General features: G+C 33.7%; 1 protein-coding gene across 3 annotated transcripts; it reads right to left on the bottom strand.

The window, feature by feature from the left end:
* Positions 1 to 2366: 2366 nt before the first annotated feature.
* LOC129309341 (uncharacterized) lies at positions 2367 to 8268 on the bottom strand. 3 transcript variants are annotated; one of them, XM_054950894.1, is made up of 6 exons: positions 7739 to 8268; positions 7424 to 7524; positions 6454 to 6551; positions 4766 to 5046; positions 4186 to 4238; positions 2367 to 2911 (listed from the first exon to the last, which is right to left on the bottom strand). In XM_054950894.1, the coding sequence occupies exons 1-6, from the start codon at positions 8106 to 8108 to the stop codon at positions 2903 to 2905; spliced, it is 912 nt and encodes a 303-aa protein (XP_054806869.1). In that variant the 5' UTR covers positions 8109 to 8268; the 3' UTR covers positions 2367 to 2902. The 3 variants fall into 3 exon arrangements, with proteins under 3 accessions (XP_054806869.1, XP_054806868.1, XP_054806867.1); XM_054950893.1 differs by having other exon boundaries at positions 2367 to 3264; positions 7739 to 8267; XM_054950892.1 differs by having other exon boundaries at positions 2367 to 4238.
* Between the last annotated feature and the right edge of the window lie 459 nt (positions 8269 to 8727).

The following is an 8727-nucleotide window of genomic DNA, read 5'->3' as shown; positions in this document are numbered from 1 at the left end:
TTTTCACTAATGCCCTTTCTTTCACTCTTAAGGCTTGATGATAAGTTAGATTTATACCATAGTCCTTATATATGCCAACTTTGATTTCATTAGGTCTTTTTTTGACATTAGACCTTACCATGTCATCAATTATAGACAAAGTCAGTGTGCATGTTGTACTGTAAGGAACTTTAAGGTCTTATTGGGCAGAATATAAGTGCTCATTCTTGAAAGTTGTTACACGAAGTAAGGGCATTGACTTCCTTAACGAATATGCTATTATCTTCCATTAACATCCTTTTGCCTTGCATTTTGCAATTATTTTATTTCTATTGTTCTTCACAAATTTATATTCAAACTTGTATGCAATACTATACTTGTAGGTTGCTTGTCTACAATCATCAGCACTTGCAAAAATCTGCCTAGATCCTATTAGTAAATCCTTCTATTTTGTTGCATTTAAATCAAGTATTGGTGTTGGGATACTTTGTATTGCATATGGTAGAACTTCAAGATCATGTGTAGCATGTGAATTTCTAGCTAAACATCCTGCTCTACATTTCCATTCAAATCATGTTTATTACCATCGTTCATATTCATATAATGTTAATCATTCAGCTATTAAAAAACTTACCCATTAATTGAATTGCTTGTTGCCTCTGTACTTTGCTGTATCTTCCCAATGATGTACACATGAGCAAAATTATCATTCAACTTCATTAATTGATTTATCCCTTCATCATCTTTAAGGTCTAAAAATACATTACAATCAAACTTTACTGTGTACTTCAATTGTATTCCATTTAAATCACAATTCAAGCATGATGAAATCAATCTAACAAATACTTCAAGAGATATTCCTTCTTTGGTCATTCTTTCATTACAACTCCCCCTATTATAATGCATTGTCCCATGCATATCTTTTATAATATCTCCACCAAAATGAAAATAACAAAAAATTTTTTTTAAACAACTACTTTCCATTGTACCCAATAACATCAACCTATAATAAGCAAAATAAAATGTCATAATATATCACTCAGAAACAAGTTATTTTTGACATTAATAAATTTTGCATTAGTGAGACAATGACAACGTTCTATCTTAAAATATGGATACTTGATGATAAATTCTTACACTTTCAATTGCAAAATGTTGAATCTTCATGCCAAATCTTTAGAAATGTGAAATCAAAAAAAAAAAAAAACCTTTCATGTTCAATTGCATTCCATCTTTTCATTTTGCAAGAAATCTAAGTTTACTTGAGTCAATCACTTTGTTCAGATGCAAGGATTTGCAAAAAAAAAAAAATCTAAAACACACCAACCAAACAAACTCACATAGGTAAAGAATAAGAGCATACTTGAGTCAATAATTAAGACAACTCTATCTCTTTCAAGCGTAACTTCATTTTAGAAAGGGGTATTCTTCACCGTGTTTCTCCACCACTTACATGTTGCCCTCATTAATGGCGAGAAGGGGTTTGCTCGAGAGGAAAATGTTGAAGCTGATGAGTGTAAATGTTATATTTAAGCGTAGGGGTATTTTACTCATTTTTACTATAACTCTGATTTATGGGAGAAAAAAGCATGGGACTTTATTGGCCCTTTAGAATTACTTGAGATCTAACTGAATTTAATTTCTCCCTTTGAGACTTGATTGTCATTTCCTCTTTTCCAATTGTAATTAGCAATAATCCCAACTTATAATAGTAATTTCAGTACTCAAAGGTAATTTTGTAAACTTATAAATGGTTTTAATTTCAAGTGAGAACCATGATCCATTATTAAGATTTTAATACATCAAGGTCTTAAATGTAATTAATGGTCTAATGTGTTTTTAACTGTCATTTTCTCTAATCAAAATCTCTGACGGAGTCGAATCTAACAATAACTGAAGATTTTAAAATATGGGCCCAGTTCAGGGTCAGGCCACTGGCCACATTCAATTCAAATGTGAATGATTAATCGATGCAAAATAGAAGACAAATAATCCCAGCAGCAAAACGCGAATGACAAGGCGGCCGAGAAAGAAACATAAGGGTCATAATCCCAAGGACTAGCTTCGGAAAGGACATCATCTTGTATAAAAAATAAAAGTTGGGAGTAGAACTGTAGAAGACAAATAACCAGGCAGCGAAATTTAGGATCACATACAAAATAAAAATGGACCCCTCAATCTCTTAAAGTATGAGAAGATTCTCACTTTTTTTATTTTTCCTTTTGACATATACTCTCTCATATTATATTTATATTTATATTATTTTAACTTTCTAGTTGTATCCTTATCAATTAAAAGTAGACAAATGATCAAAGGAGTGAAGAGTATGTTTCATAGGATTTTAGAGTAATATATCAGCTTATGTGGAGGGGAACTCTACAGTAATATTTCCAAATATCTTCAATTTTTTTTTTCAGAGTGGAAGTGGAAATATATTAAACAAATATGTACGAGTTTACAGAGGTAAAAAACAGATTACATCGCATGGTCTATAGTGCTGACTAATTCATGCGTTTTAACAGTAGCATTGACTAGATTACAAGTCGACATAACTAAATTACGCGGGGTCTCATGCTCGTCTGAAAAGATGCTTTTATTTCTACTCGCCCATAGCTTCCAGCAAAGCGTGCCAAAACCGAGTCTCCAATGTGTGCCCATGAGGCGTGGGTTTAAGTTCCAGAGCAGCCACTCCTCAAAGGGTTTGGCGTAGAAGTCAGAGGATGAAGTATGGGGAAGGACCAGCATCCAAATATCTTCATTTGGGACAAAAGATTCACATTTTTTCCCTATCAAGTTAGTATTTGAAAACAAATAATAATTTTCCAATTCACTTTATCCTCTTGATGAAATGCACAGATCAAGTGTGCATTTTAGTTCCTTTGATATTCTGCGACACTGGGTAAACAACGTTTGCTTCTAACCTTCACCCATTCTACAAAAAGAGACCTCATAGCAATATATGTTTCCTTCTTGTGTAGAGAGACAATATATAGAAGCTCTAAGCCTCTAGCAGACAGCGATAAATGCATCAATTTGACATAATTAAACACTAAATAAACAAGTATTATTTACAACAGTCCCAATTAACCTTCTGTTCTGCCCCAAACTAGGATGAAACTACCAAGACCATAGAATAAAGGGACAACTGGCTGCAAAGATCATATGGTGATATCATGATTTTAGCCGACGCACCAATTTATCATAAACTTGCATAGGCATGATACACACACATTTACAAGGCCAGGTATTTACTATCAACATCTATGATTTCCCTTTCTCATCATCCTGTGGAATCAAGCCAGTTTAAACACAAAATTAGTACCATGACATGAAGCCAATTTGCCACCTAGGCTAGCTTAAGTAGTAAACATGGGCGGAGGTACAATGTCTACTTGTCTAGAGTTCAAACCTTCCAATTTATTAAAAAAAGAATCTCAGGACCAAAATCAAGTTAAAACTCAACAGATCAATATTATAAAGGTATTGTGACGGTATAAATTCGTTTTTCTCTGAGAGGAAGGCGTTTGGATTTCGTGTAACAGGTTTTAACTGCTAAGGTCTCTCATTCTTCCCCTACTTTGGTTGGAAAGCACCTCTTATTTTCAACTTGGCTTTCATTTCTTTTAGCTAGTGTTTAGATTGATAGATTTGGATTTAAAATCTCACATTTCAAATCCATACATTTAAAATTCTTTATTTTGCAAGTTTAAATAACAAAGGTTATTACTATTAGGTGGTGTTTCAAGGGTACATATAGAGATTTGAAATAATAAAAATTTAAAAAGGATTACAACTTATAAAAGAATTGAGATAAAATTTGGATTTGAGTCTGGATAAATTTTGAAGTGCTCAAATAAGGAATTTGGTCCAAATCCAAATTCATATGTATTCAAACATAACATTAGTTTCGTTTGGTGGGAACAAGTGGAATAAAACAAACTGCAGCAATGTACGGAATTCAACTCTATAGTTTAGCGTAGCTGCTCGATTTCAGGAAGTTGAACATTAAATTATTGACCAAGTACTTAGATAATATGTTGCTCACAAGCACCTTTTCAGTGCAAGCCTAGAGAAACTAAAAATAATGCACACAGGACACTGGGTGTAGGGCAGGGGAATTAGAATTGGAAGATTTTTGTTTTTATTTTTTGTTTTCAAAAAAAAGGAGATTCAGTCTGGAAGTAGAATCAAACATATCAAACTTACCGAACTATCCACCAGTTTGTCCAAATCATCATCAAAGTCCCCATCACCATCATCTGAAAGGCCAAAGAAATTGTTGGCATACATGATTTCAAATATACAAAAATTGCTTTGAAACGAGAAAGGAAAGGCATCATAAACTAATTTAAATTCATCCATGGACCACCCACATAATATTTTGATTTAGATTCTGCAAAAGATTCCAATATGATCACACTAACTATTACTGTATACGTCGGTAAAGTGCCCCCAGCCTGTTCTAAATAACAGCATTTGAGGCTTTACAATAACAGGGAGACAAACAACTAACAAGTGAGAAAAGAGAGCTCCATCTAATTGGATTGGTCTGCTGAAATGATAAATCATTCAGTTCTGTAGGGGAAAGAATTTATACTCAGGGAATTTACTCCTAAATTAGATGGACAACATTATCCTAAAGATGCAATGGATAAATTGCATTGACATAACTCAACCTCCACTTGCTTGCTTCCAGGACTCACAAATTGGGCATAGATCCCAGAGTAACACCCCCCCCCCAAAAAAATAAAAAAATGCTCCCATCATCTGACTAATCTGGCTTTACCTGGGTCATCATCAATGTCTTCTATATCTCCCAGAAGAAACTCATCCAAATCTTGCTCAGCTGATGAAGTTCTGCTCGCCCTTTTAACTTCCAGCTCTCCCTGAATGGAACTCAGTCCAGCTTCTGGTGATTCAATTGCTTTCTCAATGTCTGTTTGTTCTTCCCGAGGTAAAATTGCTTCCCTAACTTTTACTTCCTTTTCTGGTGGCTCAATTGCTTTCTTATCTTCTGCTTGTTCAGATGATTCTAGCTTAGCATCCTCCATGTACCTCTTCTCGTATCTATGGGATATTATAAGAAACGACAATTTACCAAACATATACATCCATGCCCTACCTAGCTAGGTAAAAGTGCAGCAGAGTGAAGGGAATTCGAGAAAACACTCCATATAAAGCATGTAGGAGTACACTTTTTTTTTTTTTTTCATGAGAACATGGGTTTTCATTTTTGGACCAAAACTTCTGTCCCATCTACTGCCATCAATTTTTTTAATGGACTTTAGCGATATAATTTATTTTTTACTTGCGTAAATGGCCCATGCAGAACACTGCATTCTTTTAGAAGATTCAACCAACATAACTGGATAATAGCATTCAGCCGTCCATGCTGGCTCCCTGTTAGTGATCCAAATTAAATTTTGAACAATACAGAAGCACGAATTACCTGGGATTTCCTCCCAGAATTCCAGAGGAGTGAGAGGACAATATAATTTGATACGTCAAAGGGCATTGAGCATGCCTTTCGTATCTCAATGTCAATTTACATAATTAGCCTAGATGTCTAAATAAACATTCTTAAATTTAACCATCAAGTAGCAATTGATATCAAGAGACAACAATTTATTATATTTTAATTTAATATAATATATAAAAACAGTTTTGTAAATACAGTCTTAATTTTAGGGAAAATGACAATTAAGGATCCCATAAGAACATTAATGACAATTACACACCCACTTATCTTTCATTGATTTCCCAAGCAATAGCAAAAAATTATAAGTAATTAGCTTGCAACTCTCAACTGACATTATAAATAATCCTAAATATATTTAGTAGATTTTTCAAGTGATTTATATATATATATATATATATAGTGACAGCAAAAAAATTATGAGTGATTAACTTGCAATTTACAATTAACTCTCATAAATTCCCAACTAACTTTACAAATAATCCCAAGTGTATTTATTTTATTTTCCAAGTGATTTATCTGTATATTAATGGCAAAAAATCAAGATTCACGTGACTTTTGTAAATTCTCAACTGATATTACAAATAATCTCAAACATATGTAGAAGATTTCTCAATTGACTATTCGCATTTTTGTAATTGCAAGTAAGAACTATGATTTGTTATTAGGCTTTCAATAATTCAAGGTTTATAATTGTCATTAATGTTCTCATAAGGTCTCTAATTGTCATTTTCCCTAAATTTTACTTGACAAGTAACAATGCCCAAAGTGCATTATTAATTTATTACATTGTTTTTTCAATCTACAAAGATCAATTTATCCTGCAAAACTTGCCTGTAGCAATCGTCAGAAGCAAAGTCTAAACTCAGAAGCAATAAAATTGTTTAGCGTAAAATGCAGACTATTAAGATACAGGAAAACTTCAGTCAGCACAAAGTCCAAACTATGAATTGAAAAGGTTATATGTAAAATGCAAAATATTAATGATCACTACTTACGGGGAAATATGGCTGTTCATAAGTATAAAATATATTCTCCAAAACTTCCTCTCTGTCATGACACGTGGACAAAGCTCATACCTTAATTTTGAAATCTCCTGCAAAAAGTATTAAAAGAATAGTGAGAACTGAGAATGCAAAATGCTTCGTTCTTGTAATTAAAAGAAATATAGTTGATATACTAGACAAATTGACTTGTAATGCTGTACCAGCTACAGCTTGTAAATCTAGTTGACAGATCTTATCATGTTTTCATGCTAGATTAGCATAATGATAAGCAGTGTCATTGAGAACTGGATTCGCTCCAAATACAAACCAAGGAAGCATATTAACGAACATTTCAAAAAGATCATGATAGCCTGTATTCACAATAATCGGATATAACAACTGTCATCTTGCTGCAGTTTGAATGCCTGTTTGGATACTCATATTAATTAACTTTAGAAGCCAAAGCCACGTTTTTGTGAAAAATATACCCAAACACCCCTAACATATGCCAAAATTGATTATAATTTATGAATCCAAAACCATGGTTTTCTTAAAAATATCCAAACACCCCTATACATACCAAAATCAATTATAAACCCAAAATCATGATTATCTCAAAAGATATTATTACCTACTTTTTAAAATCAATCTTATAAATCAATTTCAACCCAAAATCAATTTTTTCAACTCAAATCCAAACATACCAGCTGTTAACTCTTGCTCACCTACACCACAGGCACATCTCAATTTACTAGGTGTCCTAGTTAAATAAGACAGTCATCCTATACTTCGTGGTTACTTCAGGAGTTGATTTCACCGAAGGCATTGTATTACTTAAAAAAATTCCCAGTTTTATGGAGCCGCTAAATGATCTGACTCGAATAAGCTAAGGATTGATAGGTGTAAACAGTTAAGTTAGAGAGTAACTATAAGCTTTGGTCTCCTTATTATCAGAGGTTCTACGACAAAAGAGTAATGCTACCTTGACAGCGGATAGAACAAGATTGGCATGTTTTTCCTGCCATTCAGTCAGATCCTTCCTAACATTAGAAACCGTAGGAACTTCGGAAAGTTGCGTGTCATCTGCCAATAGGAGCCAGGAGTCAGATAAATTTGCCATATGAAGAACGAAAGAGGAAAAAAATGTAAGTACCCTGCTGCATCAAATTGTTCAATCAGAAAGACGTCAGAGTTTCTCAATAAGATCAAGATTTGTAATACTCGACCCTGTTCATAACTGTGCAGATATCGACAGACTTATTACAATACACAGCAGCCAAAACAACTAGTTAAATACCTTCGAGAGGGAAATCTCGAAACGTGGTTGGAGTGACCCCTTTCACGAACTCCCTCAGTTCTTCGGTGATACCAAACATCTCAAGGTCCTTCTCTTGCGCGCAACTGACTGCATAAGATTCCGCCAGCGGAGGGACAACCCCGCCGCCGGGAGTATGAATTCCCTGGGCTAAGTGTTTGAAATGGTCGGCTCGCTTCAAGGCTTCAATTCGAATTTGATCGGCTCGCTTGGAAGCCTCAGAGACAACTTCCTTGGAGCGCTTGGTGGTCTCGGCGATAATATCGGAAAATCTGGAAGTGCCGAAGGAGAGGTCCACGGATCGCTTGGCGGCTTCCTCAGCTAAGCTTCGAGCTTTGTTCCAGAAGTCCATGCCTTTCAAGTTAACCAGAAGCCTTTCAGTTCTTCGTCCTTCTCGGGTTGATCGCCGTTGACATCAGTGAAGTCAAGGAACGCAGGAAGTAATTACTGTTCCTGAATCTTTATGCATCCATTTCCATTCTCAATAACTTTCGGAGCATGTGTAATTCCAAAGCTTTGGTTTAAGAAGAAAAAGCTTGTGGGAAATTTTTTTTTTCCCCAATTAACACCATTATCCAAATTATTTTGCTTCTCTTCATTTTTCGGCGTGACAGGTTATTTTATTTTATTTTTTAAAAAAGGACAAATTATTACCAAACTATAGTCCATTACACAAACATAAAAAAAAAAAATAAGATTTGATGGTTATACTAAATATAAGCATTGAATATTTATATTATTTAAATTGTTGAAATTCAGATCAATAATTTTAAACTCGTATTTCACTTAAAATTAATGAATGAGTAAATTTTTTTAAAATATTAATATAAATTTTAATGGTTCAAGTAGTATAAACTTTAGTCTTCAGAATTACTTAATCTAAATTTATATAAAAAAGACCACTCAAAACACTAAAACTAAAAAACAAGATAAACATAAACAAACAACAACAAAAGACTAATGTTAAAAAA

The sequence above is a fragment of the Prosopis cineraria genome, unplaced genomic scaffold, assembly GCF_029017545.1.
Source record: "Prosopis cineraria cultivar Desert tree isolate PC_DT_omini unplaced genomic scaffold, ASM2901754v1 PC4, whole genome shotgun sequence".
Lineage (NCBI taxonomy): Eukaryota > Viridiplantae > Streptophyta > Magnoliopsida > Fabales > Fabaceae > Prosopis > Prosopis cineraria.
Note: the sequence above shows the minus strand (reverse complement) of the source record. Positions and strands in the feature narration are given on the sequence as shown.

Bases quoted from the DNA above. Each gene is read 5' to 3' on its own strand.
- LOC129309341 (XM_054950892.1), bottom strand. From the start codon at position 8,108: ATGGACTTCTGGAACAAAGCTCGAAGCTTAGCTGAGGAAGCCGCCAAG. The intron at 7,525-7,738 runs GTATTTAACTAG...TCCTATTGGCAG, and splicing joins TCGAGATTTCCCTCTCGAAG to ATGACACGCAACTTTCCGAA. The intron at 5,047-6,453 runs GTAAGTAGTGAT...AATATCCCATAG, and splicing joins ATGAACAGCCATATTTCCCC to ATACGAGAAGAGGTACATGG.